The sequence below is a fragment of the Salmo salar genome, chromosome ssa13, assembly GCF_905237065.1.
Source record: "Salmo salar chromosome ssa13, Ssal_v3.1, whole genome shotgun sequence".
Classification (NCBI taxonomy): domain Eukaryota; kingdom Metazoa; phylum Chordata; class Actinopteri; order Salmoniformes; family Salmonidae; genus Salmo; species Salmo salar.
Genome location: NC_059454.1, coordinates 101,747,881 through 101,768,785, shown reverse-complemented (window position 1 = coordinate 101,768,785; position 20,905 = coordinate 101,747,881). Strand labels below are relative to the sequence as shown.

The window sequence follows — 20,905 nt, the reverse complement described above, 5'->3', positions numbered from 1 at the left end:
TACTTTCCCCTTAAGAGGCATTAGAAGAAGACAAAATTGTATGTTACCAATTGAATGACATCTATTGCAGGATAAATCAATGTTAAAGTTTACATAGCTGCCATACATGGATGTAAACTTTTACTTTATGGTTTGGTTATGTAGGCTTCTTCTAACCCATCAGCTTTCTACTACATATAATAATACGATTACATTGTAACTTTACGTTAAAAACCAAAGTGTATCAGAATTCCAGTCATTCCAATAAATGTTATACCCCTTGATCTTCAAGAATAGGACTTGGAAATATGGAAGTATAGATTATCCAAATTGTTTAACCTGAGTATAACCCCAAAACTAAGGACTTATTAGCCAGCCCTACTCTGTTGATTATGATTTTGTGCTCATGGAATGGCATGCTTTGAGCACTACTGAAAACTGCTATTTACATGTGAAAAATGAATGCCATATGCTGCATTTGCTATAGGCCTATTGTTTGCCTTTTTGTTGGTGACCCTTTGATATCTTAATAATATGCATCTGTTTAAAGTGCAAATTCATAGATGAAACAAAAACAAAACGGTTGCCCCGCCTCTATTTTGGTTAAAAAGCTGAGGGAAGGGCCTGGAGAAATGTAACCACTGAGGTTTATAGACAGAGCTACGGATGCAAGGACTGGCCATCCATGATATCAAAGTATTGTTTTAACCATGTCATGAGGCTATACAGTGTTTGTTTACATTTACAATATTTATAAACATTGGAGAAAAACAAGCTTATATTTCGGGTTCTCATGGAATGTGTCAATTGAACTAAGGTCATGAGGCATTTAAGTTATATTCTTCAAGAATCAGTGGATATACACTACTGTTGAAAAGTTTGGGGTCACTTAGAAATATCCTTGTTTTTGGAAGAAAGGCAAAAAAAATAGTCCAATTAAATAACATCAAATTGATCTGAAATACAAGTGAAGACATTGTTAATGTTGCAAACGACTACTGTAGCTGGAAAAGTCCGATTTTTTTATGGAATATCTACATAGGTGTACAGCGGCCCATTCTCAGCAACCATCGCTCCTGTGTTCCAATGGCACGTTGTGTTAGCTAATCCAAGTTTATCATTTTAAAAGGCTAATTGATCAATAGAAAACCCTTTTGCAATTATGTTAGCACAGCTGAAAACTGTTGTGCTGATTACAGAAGCAATAAAACTGGCCTTCTTAAAGACTAGTTGAGTATCTGGAGCATCAGCATTTGTGGGTTCGATTACAGGCTCAAAATGGCCAGAAACAAAGAACTTTCTTCTGAAACTCATCAGTCTATTCTTGTTCTGAGATATGAAGGCTATTCCATGCGAGAAATTGCCAAGAAATTGAAGATCTCATACACCGTTGTGTACTACTCCCTTCACAGAACAGCACAAACTGTCTCTAACCAAAATAGAAAGAGGCGTGGGAGGACAAGTACATTAGAGTGTCTAGTATGAGAAACAGACGCCTCACAAGTCCTCAACTGGCAGCTTCATTAAATGCTACCTGCAAAACACCAGTCTCAATGTCAACAGTGAAGAGGCGACTCCGGGATGCTTGCCTTCTAGGCAGAGTTGCAAAGAAAAAGCCATATCTCAGACTGGTTTTTCAAAAGTGTCGGTAATCTGATAAAAAAAAATTTTGCTGGTAAGGTAACGGATTACATTTACTGTTTTTTGGGGTAATCCTGTGTGGCTCAGTTGGTAGAGCATGGGTGTTTGCAACGCCAGGGTTGTGGGTTGAATTCCCATGGGGGACCAGTACTGAACAAAAAATGTATGAAATGTATGCATTCACTACTGTAAGTCGCTCTGGATAAGAGCATCTGCTAAATAATGTAAATGTAATCTGTTACTCCCCAACCCTGGGTACCAGCCTGCAATGTTGACACGTGGCATGATGGATGCATGTACTCAGGGTTTTCCCCATACTCCAGTTAAGCGTGAAACAGCAGGAAGTGGGATTCATCGGACCAGCCAATGTTTTTCCAATTCTCCAGTGTTTATGTTCCATAGCCCACTGCAACCACAGTTGCTTGTTTTTTCCTGAAAGAAGTGGAACTCTATACGGTCGTCGGCTGCCATTACCCCATTCATGTCAAGGTACAACGAGTTTGCATTATTTTATGGCTCTTTGGGCACCAATGTTGGACTGTCAGTTGACTAACTGTAGCCCTTCTATTGCTCTGCACAATGCCTCCTTTGTTCTCTTTCATTAATAACCCATTTTCGACCACTGGCCTGCCGTTGGCTGGATATCCTTTGGGTAGTGAACCATTCTTGATACACGGGACACTATTGAGATTGAAAAACCCAGCAGCGTTGCAGGTCTTGACACACTCAAACCAGTGCGACTGGCAGTGACTACCATACCCCATTCAAAGGTGCTTAAATCTTTTGTCTTGCCCATTTGTCCTCTGAATCCATGTCTCGATTGTCTCAAGGCATAAAAATGCTTCTTTAACATGTCTCCTCCCCTTCATCTTCACTGATTGGTGGATTTAACAATTTACATCAATAATAGATCATAGCTTTCACCTGGATTCACCTGGTCAGTCTATGTCAAGAAAATAGTTCTTAATGTTTTGAACACTCAGTGTATACAGTGCCTTCGGAAAGTATTCAGACCCATTGACTTTTTCCACATTTTGTTACATTACAGCCTTATTCTAAAATTGATTACATTTTTCCCACCTCATCAATCTGCACACAATACCCCATAATGACAAAGCAAAAACAGTTTAAAATGTTTATTGCTAATGTATAAATAAAAAAACTGAATATCACATTTACATAAGTATTCAGACCCTTTACTCAGTACTTTGTTGAAGCACATTTGGCAGCGATTACAGCCTTGAGTCTTCTTGGGTATGATGTACAAGCTTGGCACACCTGTATTTGTGGAGTTTCTCCCATTCTTCTCTGCAGATCCTCTCAAGCTCTGTCAGGTTGGATGGGAAGCGTTGCTGCACTGCTATTTTCAGGTCTCTTCAGAGATGTTCGATCGGGTTCAAGTCCGAGCTCTGGCTGGGCAACTCAAGGACATTCATAGACTTGTCCCGAAGACACTCCTGCATTGTCTTGGCTGTGTGCTTAGGGTCGTTGTCCTGTTGGAACGTGAACCGACCTCTGGACAAGGTTTTCATCAAGGATCTCTCTGTAATTTGCTCCGTTCATCTTTCCTTCAATCCTGACTAGTGTCCCTGCCCCTGAAAAACATCCCCATAGCATCATAGCATGATGCTGCCACCACCATGCTTCACCGTAGGGATGGTTCCAGGTTTCCTCCAGACGTGACGCTTGGCATTCAGGCCAAAGAGTAAATCTTGGTTTCATCAGACCAGAGAATCTTGTTTATCATGGTCTGATAGTCTTTAGGTGCCTTTTGGCAAACTCCAAGCGGGCTGTCATGTGCCGTTTACTGAGGAGTGGCTTCCGTCTGGCCACATTACCATAAAGGCCTGATTGGTCAAGTGCTGCAGAGATGGTTGTTCTTCTGGAATGTTCTCCTATCTCCACAGAGGAACTCTAGAGCTCTGACAGAGTGACCATCAAGTTCTTGGTCACCTCCCTGACCAAGACCCTTCTCCCCTGATTGCTCCGTTTGGCCAGGCGGCCAGCTCTAGGAAGAGTCTTGGTGGTTCCAAACTTCTTCCATTTAAGAATGATGAAGGCCACTGTGTTCTTGGGGACCTTCTATGCTGCAGAAATCTTTGGTACCCTTCCCACAATCCTGTCTCGGAGCTCTACGGACAATTCCTTTGACCTCATGGCTTGGTTTTTGCTCTGACATGCACTGTCAACTGTGGGACCTTATATGGACAGGTGTGTGCCTTTCCAAATCATGTCCAATCAATTGAATTTACCACACGTGGACTCCAATCAAGTTGTGGAAACATCTCAAGGATGATCAATGGAAACAGGATGCACCTGAGCTCAATTTTGAGTCTCATAGCAAAGGGTCTGAATACTTATGTTCATTTCTGTTTTTTATTTTTAATACATTTGCAGAAAATCTAAAAACCTGTTTTTGCTTTGTCATTAGTATTGTGTGTAGATTGCTCAGGATTTTTTATTTAATCCATTTTAGAATAAGGCTGAAACATAGTAAAATGTGGAAAAAGTCAAGGGCTCTGAATACTTTCTGAAGGCACAGTATAAAAAGGGATTCGAAAGGATACAGGTAATGGTATTTGATAGATTCCAGTTCTTTCATAGATGATCTACCTCCCATTCCATATTCATTCACATAAACCTGGTTCTCCGTATGCTCCTTATTTGTTTTTACAACAAGCTCTGTCTATGAGGGAGTACTAACATGAGCATGACCATGCTTGGACATTCAATGTCTCATCCTCCCTCACCCTCCTTCACTGTCCTCTCATCCTCCCCCTGCTCCCTCTTCCCTCCCCTCTAACAATCCTCCTTCACTATCCTCTCATCCTTCCCCTGCTCCCTCCTCTCTCCCTCCCCCTACCTCACCCTCCTCCCTCCCCTCCCCCTCCCCGCTCCCCTCTCAGGTTCCAGGGTGGTGATGCGTGTAGCTGTGGTCAGACCAGCGTGACGGACCAGTTCTCCTCTTTGTCCTGGGACTCCTTCAGTGGAGAGGTGCTCAACTCTCTCTACAACACCGCTCCCATCTCCATGGCCTGTAACCAGTCCTCTGCCAAGCTCTTCCCTGTGAGTATAGTACAGGACAGTAGAGTACATTATAGTATAGGACAGGACAGTAGAGTACAGGTATAGTACAGGACAGTAGAGTACAGTTATAGTAAATATTTTAAATATGGCGCCGGAGAAGAAGGCAGTCGTTTTAAGTGTCCCCAACCGATTGTGTTTTTTTATTCGTTTATTTGCCCTGTTTGTAACTTATTTTTGTACATAAAGTTACATAAAGCTTTGTACGCTGCACCTGCAGGATAGAACAGCTGCATTTGGTAAGACAAGGGGCGGCGGACTATGTCTTTTTGTAAATAACAGCTGGTGCACGATATCTAAGGAAGTCTCAAGCTGTTGCTCGCCTGAGGTACAGTATTTCATGATAAGCTGTAGACCACACTATCCACCTAGAGAGTTTTCATCTGTATTTTTCATAGCTGTTTACATACCACCACAGTCAGAGGCTGGCACTAAGACAGCATTGAATGAGCTGTATTCCGCCCTAAGCAAACAAGAAAACGGTCACCCAGAGGCGGCGCTCCTAGTAGCCGGGGACTTTAATGCAGGGAAACCTAAATCTGTTTTGCCAAATTTCTATCAGCATGTTAAATGTACAACCAGAGGAAAAAACACTCTGGACCACCTTTACTCCACAGACAGAGATGCATTCAATGCTCTCCCTTGTACTGCATTTGGCAAATCTGACCATAATTCTATCCTCCTGATTCCTGCTTACAAGCAAAAATTAAATCAGGAAGCACCAGTGGCTAGATCAATAAAACAGTGATCAGATGAAGCAAATGCTAAGCTACAGGACTGTTTTGCTAGCAGACTGAAATATGTTCTGGGATTCCTCCGATGGCATTGAGGAGTACACCACATCAGTCATTGGCTTCATCAATAAGTGCATCGATGACGTTGTCTCCACAGTGACTGTACATACATACACCAACCAGAAGCCATGGATACAGGCAACATCCACACTGAGCTAATGGTTAGAGCTGCCACTTTCAAGGAGCGGGACTCTAACCCGGAAGCTTATAAGAAATCCCGCTATGCCCTCCGACAAACCTTCAAGCAGGAAAAGTGTCATTACAGGACTAAGATTGAATTGTACTACATCGGCTCTTACGCTTGTCGGATGTGGCAGGGCTTGCAAACCATTACAGACTATGAAATCGAAGCACAGCCGAGAGTTGCCCAGTGACACATGCCTCTCAGACGAGCTAAACTACTTCTATGCTCGCTTCGAGGCAAATAACACTGAAACATGCATGAGAGCACCAGCTGTTCCAGACAACTGTGTGATCACTCTCTCCGCAGCCAATGTGAGTAAGACCTTTAAACAGGTCAACATTCACAAGGTCGCAGGGACAGATGGATTACCAGGACGTGTACTCTGAGCATGCACTCACCAAATGGCAAGTGGCTTCACTGACATTTTCAACCTCTCCCTATCGAAGTCTGTAATACCAACATATTTTAAGCAGACCACCATAGTGCCTGTGCCCAAGAACACTCACGTCTGTAGCCATGAAGTGCTTTGAAAGGCTGGTCATGCCTCACATATACATCATTATCCCAGAAATCCTAGACCCACTCCAATTTGCATACCGCCCCAACAGATTCACAGATGATACTATCTCTATTGCACTCCACACTGCCCTTTCACACCTGGACAAAAGGAACACCTATGTGAGAATGCTATTCATTGACTATAGCTCAGCATTTAACACCATAGTGCCCTCAAAGCTCATCAATAAGCTAAGGATCCTGGGACTAAACACCTCCCTCTGCAACTGGATCCTGGACTTCCTGACGGGCCACCCCCAGTTTGTAAGGGTAGGTAACAACACATCCGCCACACTGATCCTCAACACAGGGGCCCCTCAGGGATGCGTGCTCAGTCCCCTCCTGTACTCCCTGTTCACTCATGACTGCACGGCCAGGCACGACTCCAACACTATCATTAAGTTTGCAGATGACACAACAATGGTAGGCCTGATCACCGACAACGACAAGACAGCCTATAGGGAGGAGGTCAGAGACCTGGCCGTGTGGTGCCAGGACAACAACCTCTCCCTCAACGTGATCAAGACAAAGGAGATGATTGTGGACTACAGGAAAAAGAGGACCGAGCACGCCCCTATTCTCAATGACGGGGCTGCAGTGGAGCAGGTTGAGAGCTTCAAGTTCCTTGGTGTCCACATCACCAACAAACTAACATGGTCCAAGCACACCAAGACAGTTGTGAAGAGGGCACGACAAAACCTATTCCCCTCAGGAGACTGAAAAGATTTGGCATGGGTCCTCATATCCTCAAAAGGTTCTACAGCTGCACCATCGAGAGCATCCTGACTGGTTGCATCACTGCCTGGTATGGCAACTGCTCGGCCTCCGACCGCAAGGCACTACAGAGGGTAGTGCAAATGGCCCAGTACATCACTGGGACCAAGCTTCCTGCCATCCAGGACCTCTATACCAGGCGGTGTCAGAGGAAGGCCCTAAACATTGTCAAAGACACCAGCCACCCTAGTCATAGACTGTTCTCTCTGCTTCTGCACGGCAAGCAGTGCCGGAGCTCCAAGTCTAGGTTCAAGACTCCTGAAGACTCCTGGACACCTAATGAAATGGCTACCCAGAATATTTGCGTCACACCCCCCTCCCCCTCTTTTACACCGCTGCTACTCTCTGTTGTTATCATCTATGCATAGTCACTTTGATAACTCTACCTACATGTACATATTACCTCAACTAACCGATACCCCCGCACATTGACTCTGAACCGGTACCACCCCTGTATATAGTCTCGCTATTGTTATTTTAATGCTGCACTTTAATTACTTGTTACTTTTATTTCTTATTCTTATCCGTATTTTTTAAAACTGCATTGTTGGTTAGGGGCTCGTAAGTAAGCATTTCACTCTAAGGTCTACGCCTGTTGTATTTGGCACATGTGACTAATAAAATTTGATTTGATTGTATAGTACAGGACAGTAGAGTACAGTTATAGTATAGTACAGGACAGTAGAGTACAGGTATAGTACAGGACAGTAGAGTACAGGTGTAGTACAGGACAGTAGAGTACAGGTGTAGTATATTACAAGACAGTACGGTATAGTTATAGTATAGTACATGACAGTACAGCATAGTATAGTACAGGTCAGTACAGTACAGTATGTTTATAATATAGTAAAGGACAATAGAGTGGAGTTATGGTACAGGACAGTAGAGTACAGTTATAGTACAGGACTGTAGAGTACAGTTGGAGTACAGGATAGTATAGTACAGTTATAGTATAGCACAGCACAGTAGAGTACAGTTATGTACAGAACAGTACAGTAGAGTATAGTTATGTATAATACAGGACAGTACAGTAGAGTATAGTTATGTATAATACAGGACAGTACAGAATAGAATAGTTATGTATGGTACAGGACAGTACAGGAGAGTATAGTTCTGTATAGTACAGTAGAGTATAGTTATGTATGGTACAGGACAGTACAGTAGAGTATAGTTATGTATAGTACAGTAGAGTATAGTTATGTATGGTACAGGACAGTCCAGTAGAGTATAGTTATGTATAGTACAGTAGAGTATAGTTATGTATGGTACATGACAGTACAGTAGAGTATAGTTATGTATGGTACATGACAGTACAGTAGAGTATAGTTATGTTTAATACAGGACAGTACAGTAGAGTATAGTTATGTATAGTACAGGACAGTACAGAAGAGAATAGTTATGTATGGTACAGGACAGTACAGGAGAGTATAGTTATGTATAGTACAGTAGAGTATAGTTATGTATGGTACAGGACAGTACAGGAGAGTATAGTTATGTATAGTACAGTAGAGTATAGTTATGTATGGTACATGACAGTACTGTAGAGTATAGTTATGTATAGTTCAGGACAGTACCGTAGAGTATAGTTATGTATAGTACAGTAGAGTATAGTTATGTATGGTACATGACAGTACAGTAGAGTATAGTTATGTATAGTTCAGGACAGTACCGTAGAGTATAGTTATGTATAGTTCAGGACAGTACAGTAGAGTATAGTTATGTATGGTACAGGACAGTACAGAAGAGTATAGTTTTGTATAGTACAGTATGTGTGGTACAGTGGCGTATAGTTATGTATAGGACAGTACAGTAGAGTATAGTTGTGTATAGTACAGGACAATACAGTAGAGTATAGTTATGTATATATAGTACAGTAGAGTATGGTTATGTATAGTTCAGGACAGTGGAGAGGTGCTGAACTCTCTACAACACCTCTCCCATCTCCATGGCCTGTTACCAGCCCTTCACCAAGCTCTTCCCTGTGAGTATAGTACAGGAAGTCTAGTACAGTACCGGTACATACACACTCTGAGCTGCTGCTGGAAATCCAAAACGATATTCATCAAATTTTAAAAAGAGTTTGCGCAGCACATGCTGCGTCACCATTAAATGAAATGGGAGTATAGATTGCAGGGTGCAGTCTGTTCTGATCATTTACGGTAACAGTTTACTGCTACTCGGCTCTCAGACTGGCCCTGATACCGTATATGAGCATCACCATAACAATCCTCCTCCCCCATCGCTGTCAGTCTGAAATCATTCACCAGTAGTCTGGGTGAGAGCATGGCTGGCTGGAGAGGTGTGTATGCGGCTGACTGGCCTGGCTGATGGCTGCTGGGACAGTAACAGACAAGGATAGTGGCAGGTGAGGCAGGCATTTAGTGAGTGTTAAATTTACCATGGTATCCTCACCTGCGGCCATTGATCTCTTACTGACTTGCCAACCAGGTCCCCGTGTTCAGAGGCAATATGCCAGCCAATCATCTGATGACTGGAGATTAACTCTATTTTGATTTATTTATTTAACCTTTATTTAACTAGGCAGTTAAGAACCCATTCTTATTTACAATGACGGCCTACCCCAGCCAAACTCAGACGACGCTGGGCCAATTGTGCACCGCCCTATGGGACTCCCAATCACAGCCGGATGTGATACAGTCTGGATTCAAACCAGGGACTGTAGTGACGACTCTTGCATTGAGATGCAGTGCCTTAGACCGCTGTGCCACTTGGGAGCTCTACTCTATCAGGGACCTGGTGACTGGAGACTAACTCTACCGTATAGACCTGGTGACAGGAGACTAACTCTACCGTATAGGGACCTGGTGACTAACTCTACCGTATAGGGACCTGGAGACTAACTCTACTGTATAGGGACCTGGTGACTGGAAACTAACTCTACCGTATAGGGACCTGGTGACTAACTCTACCGTATAGGGACCTGGTGACTGGAGACTAACTCTACCGTATAGGGACCTGGTGACTAACTCTACCGTATAGGGACCTGGAGACTAACTCTACTGTATAGGGACCTGGTGACTAACTCTACCGTATAGGGACCTGGTGACTGGAGACTAACTCTACCGTATAGGGACCTGGTGACTAACTCTACCGTATAGGGACCTGGTGACTAACTCTACCGTATAGGGACCTGGAGACTAACTCTACCGTATAGGGACCTGGTGACTAACTCTACCGTATAGGGACCTGGTGACAGGAGACTAACTCTACCGTATAGGGACCTGGTGACTGGAGACTAACTCTACCGTATAGACCTGGTGACTGGAGACTAACTCTACCGTATAGGGACCTGGTGACTAACTCTAACGTATAGGGACCTGGAGACTAACTCTACCGTATAGGGACCTGGTGACTAACTCTACCGTATAGGGACCTGGTGACTAACTCTATAGGGACCTGGAGAGGGACCTGGAGATAGGGACCTGGAGACTAACTCTACCGTATAGGGACCTGGAGACTAACTCTACCGTATAGGGACCTGGAGACTAACTCTACCGTATAGGGACCTGGTGACTAACTCTACCGTATAGGGACCTGGTGACTGGAGACTAACTCTACCGTATAGGGACCTGGTGACAGGAGACTAACTCTACCGTATAGGGACCTGGTGACAGGAGACTAACTCTACCATATAGGGACCTGGTGACTAACTCTACCGTATAGGGACCTGGTGACTAGAGACTAACTCTACCGTATAGGGTCCTGGTGACTGGAGACTAACTCTACCGTATAGGGACCTGGTGACTAACTCTACCGTATAGGGACCTGGTGACTAACTCTACCGTATAGGGACCTGGTGACTAACTCTACCGTATAGGGACCTGGTGACTAACTCTACCGTATAGGGACCTGGTGACTAACTCTATAGGGACCTGGTGACTGGAGACTAACTCTACCGTATAGGGACCTGGTGACTAACTCTACCGTATAGGGACCTGGTGACAGGAGACTAACTCTACCGTATAGGGACCTGGTGACAGGAGACTAACTCTACCGTATAGGGACCTGGTGACAGGAGACTAACTCTACCGTATAGGGACCTGGTGACTAATTCTACCGTATAGGGACCTGGTGACAGGAGACTAACTCTACCGTATAGGGACCTGGTGACAGGAGACTAACTCTACCGTATAGGGACCTGGTGACTGGAGACTAACTCTACCGTATAGGGACCTGGTGACTAACTCTACTGCATAGGGACCTGGTGACTGGAGACTAACTCTACCGTATAGACCTGGTGACTGGAGACTAACTCTACCGTATAGGGACCTGGAGACTAACTCTACCGTATAGGGACCTGGTGACTAACTCTACCGTATAGGGACCTGGTGACTAACTCTACTGCATAGGGACCTGGTGACTGGAGACTAACTCTACCGTATAGACCTGGTGACTGGAGACTAACTCTACCGTATAGGGACCTGGAGACTAACTCTACCGTATAGGGACCTGGTGACTAACTCTACCGTATAGGGACCTGGTGACTAACTCTACCGTATAGGGCATATTCTCATAGAGAAACACTGCACAGAAACACATACCACCACACATGATCAAACACACAGTTCAACAGTTCAAATGTGCGCTTAACCATCACACAAAACAAGTCAAAAGTTCACAGTACAGTTAAGGTCTTCACAGTACAATGAAGTTCACACACACACACACACACACACACACACACACACACACACACACACACACACACACACACACACACACACACACACACACACACACACACACACACACACACACCTTGCCTGACTGACTGCTTCTGTGTTTGTTTTGTGCCAGGGCGACTGGGAAAGGCAGGAGCTTCCTGTTGTGACATCACAGCTCCAGAGGCCCCGCTACCCGTGTGAAGGGGGCAAGCTGCCCTCACAGAGCAGTGAGCCCACCGTGGTGCAGCCTGATAGAGGTGAGGAGGTCTGACGCCCTGCTGAAGACCCTCTCCTCTGTCTGAATAACAACCCCCTCCTTCTCTTTCTCTCTCTGGTGATGTACTTCACCTCCACCACAACAACACAAGGACTAGCATGATGTCAGCTCTGTCATCATCACATTCCAGTATTCTTACACAGTGAATTAAAACATACTCCAACATCTCTCACCAGATATTTATTGTCCAATGAATCTTAAAACATTGTCACATTGATGGGTGAAGATAATGGTGGATAAATATAAAGCTTGATTTTACTGGTCATCGTGGTTTATCATTTTAAGCTGTATGTTAATTATTGACATCAAGAACTGCATATCAATGATACATGTTAAAGTCTTCTAAACCTGTCACTCAATTGATTTGGACATATAGGACTAGTTACCCAGAGACAGATTAAGCCTAGTTCTAGTCCCATGCTTAACAAATCACATTATTGTCCATCCCAAAGAAAGAATTCCTGCATTGCATTTGAAATGAATCAATAAAGTGTATTGAAGAATTCACAGGCAAGCAGTTCTACCTTTTGTTTTATACAGGCAAGTAATTATCTTTCGTTAATTCATTATCATTGACTCCAATTCAGCAAGAAGAATACACTGGGTATTCAGTTCTGCAATTAACATAGCGCAGTATACAACACTAATATTGACACAACATAGAGTACCACAGTAAGAGTCATAATACCCATAAAACCTAGCGGTCAAACAGGGAAATGGTTCCAATCGTTTTTCCACCATTCATTTTTCCCATAGGGAATTTTAGAAATAGTTAAAATAAGGGCTATGTTTTGTGTAGGCTTACCCTGGTGTGACGTTTTGATAACCGTGTATATCTCTCTAGGATAAGGTGGTCAGCAGGGTAAATGTCCTTCACGCAGTTGTTTGAGGGGTCAAAGTGCAACTTGAGGTGTGCCTTAGCCTCGAATACCATTCCGATTCCCTCCAGAGTGAACTTCTCAATCTTTAAAAAGTCAGCATTGACCTGAGAGAGAGAGAGCACACACAAACATGGTTAAATCAACACCTCTGAGGCTTGATTGCAACGAACAAGCAGAACTTAACCTGCTTTGCAACGAACAGGCAGAACTTAACCTCCTGCAGGTTAGCACTGGATGTCTTAAAACGCTACAAACAGGAGATTACATTCACCTCCTGGTTAAAATAAGCTTGATTGCTAGGGAAAACCTACAAGGATAAACCATCAGATTAGTTGATCTCCTGTTGTTACCGTGTCAAGTGACTACGATACCAGACAGCTGGTCTAGATTCTCTACTCTCGCCCCCAATGAAATATCAACCCATCAGGAGCATTGAAACCAAAAGGCTGATCAGTCAATCAAATGTGTTGTCATGTGTTGCTGCCTTGCTATGTTGTCTCTCTTGTTGTGATGTGTGTTTTGTCCTGTATTTATATTGTATTTATTATTGTTTATTTTTTTAATCCCAGGCTCCGTCCCCGCAGGAAGCCTTTTGCCTTTTGGTAGGCCATCATTGTAAATAAGAATTTATTCTTAACTGATTTGCCTAGTTAAATAAAGGTTAAATAAAATAAATAAAGTATTTGTAAAGTCCTTTTTACATCAGCACATACAGTTGAAGTCGGAAGTTTACATACACATCTTGTTAACAATCTATAGTTTTGGCAAGTCGGTTAGGACATCTACTTTGTGCATGACACAAGTAATTTTTCCAACAATTGTTTACAGACAGATTATTTCACTTATAATTCACTGTATTACAATTCCAGTGGGTCAGAAGTTTACATACACTAAGTTGACTGTGCCTTTAAACAACTTGGATAAATTCCAGAAAATAATGTAATGGCTTTAGAAGCTTCTGATAGGCTAATTTGAGTCAATTGGAGGTGTACCTGTGGATGTATTTCAAGGCCTACCTTCAAACTCAGTGCCTCTTTGCTTGAAATCATGGGAAAATCAAAGGAAATCAGCCAAGACCTCAGAAAGTAAATTGTAGACCTCCACAAGTCTGGTTCATCCTTGGGAGCAATTTCCAAATGCCTGAAGGTACCACGTTCATCTGTACAAACAATAGTACGCAAGTATAAACAACATGAAACCACACAGCCATCATACCACTCAGGAAGGAGATGTGATCTCTCCTAGAGATGAACATACTTTGGTGCAAAAAGTGCAAATCAATCCCAGAACAACAGCAAAGGACCTTGTTAAGATGCTGGAGGAAACAGGTACAAAAGTATCTATATCCACAGTAAAATGAGTCCTATATCGACATAACCTGAAAGGCCGCTCAGCAAGGAAGAAGCCACTGCTCCAAAACCGCCATAAAAAAGCCAGACTACGGTTTGCAACTGCACATGGGGACAAAGATCGTATTTTTTGGAGAAATGTCCTCTGGTCTGATGAAACAAAAATAGAACTGTTTGGCCATAATGACCATCATTATGTTTAGAGGAAAAAGGGGGAGGCTTGCAAGCCGAAGAACACCATCCCAACCGTGAAGCACAGGGTGGCAGCATCATGTTGTGGGGGTGCTTTGCTGCAGGAGGGACTGGTGCACTTCACAAAATAGATGGCATCATGTGGATATATTGAAGCAACATCTCAAGACATCAGTCAGGAAGTTAAAGCTTGGTCGCCAATGGGTCTTCCAAATGGACAATGACCCCAAGCAGACTTCCAAAGTTGTGGAAAAATGTCTTAAGGACAACAAAGTCAAGGTATTGGTAGTGGCCATCACAAAGCCCTGACCTCAATGCTATTCAACATTTTGGGGCAGAACTGAAAAAGCGTGTGCGAGCAAGGAGGCCTACAAACCTGACTCAGTTACACCAGCTCTGTCAGGAGGAATGGGCCAAAATTCACCCAATTTATTAAGCACAACCCCCACCTGTGGACGTCGGGCCCTCATACCACCCTCATGGAGTCTGTTTCTGACCGTTTGAGCAGACACATGCACATTTGTGGCCTGCTGGAGGTCATTTTGCAGGGCTCTGGCAGTGCTCCTCCTGCTCCTCCTTGCACAAAGGCGGAGGTAGCGGTCTTGCTGCTGGGTTGTTGCCCTCCTACGGCCTCTTCCACGTCTCCTGATGTACTGGCCTGTCTCCTGGTAGCGCCTCCATGCTCTGGACACTACGCTGACAGACACAGCAAACCTTCATGCCACAGCTCGCATTGATGTGCCATCCTGGATGAGCTGCACTACCTGAGCCACTTGTGTGGGTTGTAGACTCCGTCTCATGCTACCACTAGAGTGAAAGCACCGCCAGCATTCAAAAGTGACCAAAACATCAGCCAGGAAGCATAGGAACTGAGAAGTGGTCTGTGGTCCCCACCTGCAGAACCACTCCTTTATTGGGGGTGTCTTGCTAATTGCCTATAATTTCCACCTGTTGTCTATTCCATTTGCACAACAGCATGTGAAATTTATTGTCAAACAGTGTTGCTTCCTAAGTGGACAGTTTGATTTCACAGAAGTGTGATTGACTTGGAGTTACATTGTGTTGTTTAAGTGTTCCCTTTATTTTTTTGAGCAGTGTATAATACATGCCATTCTAAATAACTTTAGACCCCATTTTAATTTGCTAAAAAAATATAGATTAAATAAGTCAATCACTATTTACTTGATTTAGTTAAACATTTCAAATATGGACTGTCCACGGATATTTTTGCCATAATCTTGATAAGAAATGACCATATTGGAAAATTTTATATAAAAAATAGTTAATAAAATAATACAAGTAGGCAACACCATTATCATAGGTTTTCCATTCATTCAACGTGTTGGGTAAATTGCCACAGTAAACGAGGAAATACTTTATTTCAGTTGTATGGAACGATTTTCAAATAGATAACATCTACCTTAGTGTGCTCATAAAATAGGACTAAGTTCCCTTACAAAAAAATATTGCAGTTTTGAAATTGCAGTAACTGCAGTTGACTGTGGTATTTTGGCACAGTAATTGCAGAATAACTGCAGTTATATTGCACTGTAACTGCAGTTACACAGCAAAACTACTGCAGCAAAAAAACGGTTATTTTGGACTCAGTATTTAATTTTTTTAAACATTTTTAAATTTCACCTTTATTTAACCTGGTAGGCCAGTTGAGAACTAGTTCTCATTTACAACTGCGACCTGGCCAAGATAAAGCAAGCAGTGCGACAAAAACAACAACACAGAGTTACATATGGGATAAACAAACGTACAGTCAATAACACAATAGAAAGATCTGTACACAGTGTGTGCAAATGAAATAAGGAGGTAAGGCAATAAATAGGCCAATAGTGGCGAACTAATTACAATTTAGCAATTTACACTGGAGTGACATATGTGCAGATGAGGATCTGCAAGTAGAAATACTGGTGTGCAAAAGAACAGAAAAACAAAAACAAATATTGGGATGAGGTAGGTAGTTGGTTGGATGGGCTATTTACAAATGGGCTGCGTACAGCTGCAGCGATCGGTAAGCTGCTCTGACAGCTGATGCTTAAAGTTAGTGAGGGAGATATAAGTCTCCAACTTTAGTGACTTTTGCATTTCGTTCCAGTCATTGGCAGCAAAGAACTGTAAGGAAAGGCGGTCAAAGGAGGTGTTGGCTTTGGGGATGACCAGTGAAATATACCTGCTGGAGCATGTGCTACGGGTGGGTATTGATATGGTGACCAGTGAGCTGAGATAAGGCGGAGCTATACCTTGCAAAGACTTATAGATGACCTGGAGCCAGTGGGTTTGGCGATGAATATGACCAGCCAACGAGAGCATACAGGTCGCAGTGGTGGGTAGTATATGGGGCTTTGGTGACAAAACGGATGGCACTGTGATAGACTGCATCCAATTTGCTGAGTAGAGTGTTGGAGGCTAATTTGTAAATGACATCGCCGAAGGCAAGGATCGATAGGATAGTCAGTTTTACGAGGGTAAGTTTGGCAGCATGAGAGGAGGTGTTGTTGCGAAATAGGAAGCCAATTCTAGATTTAACTTTGGATTGGAGATGCTTAATATGAGTCTGGAAGGAGAGTTTACTGTCTAGTCAGACACCTAGGTATTTATAGTTGTCCACATATTCTAAGTCAGAACCGTCCAGAGTAGTGATGCTAGTCGGGCGGGCAGGTGCGGGCAGCGATCGGTTGAAGAGCATGCATTTCATTTTACTAGCATTTAAGAGCATTTGGAGGCCACGGAAAGAGTGTTGTATGGCGTTGAAGCTCGTTTGGAGGTTAGTAAACACAGTGTCCAAAGAAGGGCCAGATGTATACATAATGGTGTTGTCTGCGTAGAGGTGGATCAAAGAATCACCAGCAGCAAGAGCGGCATCATGTATATATATACAGAGAAAAGAGTTGGCTCGAGAATTGATCCCTGTGGCACCCCCATAGAGACTGCCAGAGGTCCGGACAACAGGCCCTCTAATTTGACACACTGAACTCTATCTGAGAAGTAGTTAGTGAACCAGGCGAGGCAGTCATTAGAGAAACCAAGGCTGTTGAGTCTGCCGATAAGAATACGGTATTTGCAGCACACGTTATTGCAGTTATACTCCACTCTGACTGCAATATTTTATTGTAAGGGGTTGTTCCAAGGATAATACCAACCAGAGGATGAAATAGTATTGAAAAATGTTGGCTGCCATCAAGAATAAAGATAACCTCAACATCCGAGTTATGTAGTGGTAAATTGCTGGCCAATATTGGTTGCAATTGAGATCAGCAGTGCAGGTGGTTTTAGTGCGTATTGATGGTTTAACGAGAGATCAGCTGGCGATAAGCTGGTGGCTCATCGATGGTTGCAATTGTCCCAGAGTGTTTAAAGACAGTTCTTAATCCATCCTTAAGAACTGTCAGCTCAGAGAACCTGAGACTGTTTTTAATGATGCTAAACTAAACCTGACTCCTCTCTTCAAAATAACTATTCCATGCTAAGTATTTTATAATAAATTTTTCTTTAATGTAGAAAAATAAAGACAAGAAGTCGCACGCTCTGAATATGCTCCCAACAATTCAACAGTTACATGGACACATCAGCTAATGGATTTTAGTAGGGAAATAGGGAAAGGGAAGGAATACCTAGTTAGTTGTACAAATGAATGCATGCATTCAACTGAAATGTGTCTTCCGCACTTAACCCAAGCCCTCTGAATCAAAGCGGTGAGGGGGGATGCTGCCTTAACCACGTCATCGGCGCCCAGGGAACAGGGGCAGAACGACAGATTTTTACCTTGTCAGATTCGGGATTCGATCCAGCAACATTTTGGTTACTGGCCGAAAGCTCCTACCCAAGAGTAGTCTCTTTCTTTAATGAAAACCACATTTAAAAAAGAGGTCTAAGATAGACTCTGATGAGGTCACAAAACACTTACACCAGTTCATTCACGTCTCAATGTCAAAACCATTCGGGTCCGATGAGTCTGTTCCTTTGCTTCCTTCCCTCGCAGTGCTGTAGCCCTGGCTCTGTTCCACAAACGAGCTTGTCTGGAGGCTTGTCTAACCCAGGCCCAAGCCTGGACACTAGCTCAACCGCAGTGGAAGTCTACTGGCCTAGCCTCTATCCCGGCCCCGGCCCCAGCCTAGCCAAGACCCTCCTTAGCCTGATCCATTCCAAATCGTTATTTCACACCATCTCTTTCCCACCTCTCTCTTCTCTTCCTGTCTCTCTTCCTGTCAGTACTTCATGCTGAGTCTTTCATCCCCTCGCTCACTTGTCCTCTCCTCCCTCCTTCTGTCCTCTCTGATTCCCATTCCCTCTCTCCCTCCTTTCCTCTCTTTCACCCTCCTTTCCTTTCTCTTCCTCCCTTCTAGTGTAGGCAGGGCCTGTGGAGGGCTTTAACGTAGGCAGGGCCTGTGGAGGGCTTTAACGTAGGCAGGGCCTGTGGAGGGCTTCAATGTAGGCAGGGCCTGTGGAGGGCTTCAACGTAGGCAGGGCCTGTGGAGGGCTTTAACGTAGGCAGGGCCTGTGGAGGGCTTCAATGTAGGCAGGGCCTGTGGAGGGCTTCAACGTAGGCAGGGCCTGTGGAGGGCTGCAGTATAGGCGGGGCCTGTGGAGGGGTGCAGTGTAGGCAGGGCCTGTGGTGGGCTGCAACGTAGGCGGGGCCTGTGGAGGGCTGCAGCATTGGGCCAGGGCCAGGGCTGTGTGAATGTGTGTGTGTGTGTGTTTGTGTTTGTGTGCTCTGCACTCTGACACGCTGCTCTGCTCTAATGCTACGCTGTGTTGGGCTGATGTGATGGGATGGGATGTGTGACTAATGATAAGGGAGAGGGGAATAGATCCTCTGGGACAGGAGGGGACCTGGAGATGTGGTGTCTTAAACCCCAACATACCACAGCCTTAACACACACACACACACGCCTGCCCTGTCTCTACCATACAGTCCAGCAGCAGCTTAGTGAACAAGACAACGGTCATCCACTGAGTCACAACATGCTTGGCTGGGTAGTGGCAAGGGGGCGGGGGTACGGAAGAGAATAACACAGGACATACACATGGATTCACATATAAATCCATGTGTGGTACAAAGAACATGTCCCCGCAGAAACCCTGGTTAACAGTTAAGATACACAAAGAACATGGCCCCCCAGAAACCCTGGTTAACAGCTTCAATAGACAAAGAACATGTCCCCGCAGAAACCCTGGTTAACAGTTAAGATACACAAAGAACATGACCCCCCAGAAACCCTGGTTAACAGTTAAGATACACAAAGAACATGGCCCCCCAGAAACCCTGGTTAACAGCTTCAATAGACAAAGAACATGGCCCCCCAGAGACCCTGGTTAACAGCTTCAATAGACAAAGAACATGGCCCCCAGAAACCCTGGTTAACAGCTTCGATACACAAAGAACATGGCCCCCCAGAAACCCTGGTTAACAGCTTCAATAGACAAAGAACATGGCCCCCAGAAACCCTGGTTAACAGCTTCGATACACAAAGAACATGGCCCCCAGAAACCCTGGTTAACAGCTTCGATACACAAAGAACATGGCCCCCCAGAAACCCTGGTTAACAGCTTCAATAGACAAAGAACATGTCCCCCCAGAAACCCTGGTTAACAGCTTCGATACACAAAGAACATGGCCCCCCAGAAACCCTGGTTAACAGTTAAGATACACAAAGAACATGTCCCCGCAGAAACCCTGGTTAACCCCGCCCTGTGCAACTGGGTCCTGGATTTCCTGACGGGCCGCCCCCAGGTGGTGAAAGTAGGAAACAACACCTCCACTTCGCTGATCCTCAACACAGGGTCCCCACAAGGGTGCGTGCCCAGCCCCCTCCTGTACTCCCTGTTCACCCATGACTGAGTGGCCATGCACGCCTCCAACTTAATCATCAAGATTGCAGATGACACAACAGTAGTAGGCCTGATTACCAACAATGACGAGACAGCCTACAGGGAGGAAGCGAGGGGCCCTGGGAGTGTGGTTCCAGGAAAATAACCTCTCACTCAACGTAAACTAATCGTGGACTTCAGGAAACAGCAGAGGGAGCACCCCTCTGTCCATATAGACGGGACCGCAGTGGAGAAGGTGGAAAGCTTCAAGTTCCTCGGCGTACACATCACTGAAGATCTAAAATGGCCCACCCACACAGACAGTGTTTTGAAGAAGGTGCAACAGCGCCTCTTCAACCTCAAGAGGCTGAAGAATTTTGGCTTGCCACCTAAAACCCTCACAAACTTTTACAGCTGCACAATTCAGAGCATCCTGTCGGGCTGTATCACCACCTGGCAACTGCACTGCCCATAACCGCAGGGCTCTCCAGAGGGTGGTGCGGTCTGCCCAACGCATCACCGTGGGCCCTCCTGCCCTCCAGGACACTTACAGCATCCGATGTCACAGGAAGGCCAAAAAGATAATCAAGGACAACAACCAGGCCACTGCCTGTTCACCCCTTTATTATCCAGAAGGCGAGGACAGTACAGGTGCATCAAAGCTGGGACCGAGAGACTGAAAAACAGCTT

General features: G+C 44.5%; 1 protein-coding gene across 2 annotated transcripts in view; it reads left to right on the top strand.

The window, feature by feature from the left end:
- LOC106568424 (dopamine beta-hydroxylase (dopamine beta-monooxygenase)) overlaps positions 1-12,480 on the top strand; it is a 42,306-nt gene extending 29,826 nt beyond the window's left edge. For both annotated transcript variants that reach the window (XM_014138744.2, XM_014138743.2), the window contains exons 11-12: positions 4,527-4,686; positions 11,830-12,480. In XM_014138744.2, the coding sequence (XP_013994219.1) occupies positions 4,527-4,686; positions 11,830-11,967 (298 nt within the window). In that variant the 3' untranslated portion in view covers positions 11,968-12,480. The remainder of the gene's footprint in view (positions 1-4,526; positions 4,687-11,829) is intronic.
- The last annotated feature ends 8,425 nt before the right edge of the window (positions 12,481-20,905 follow it).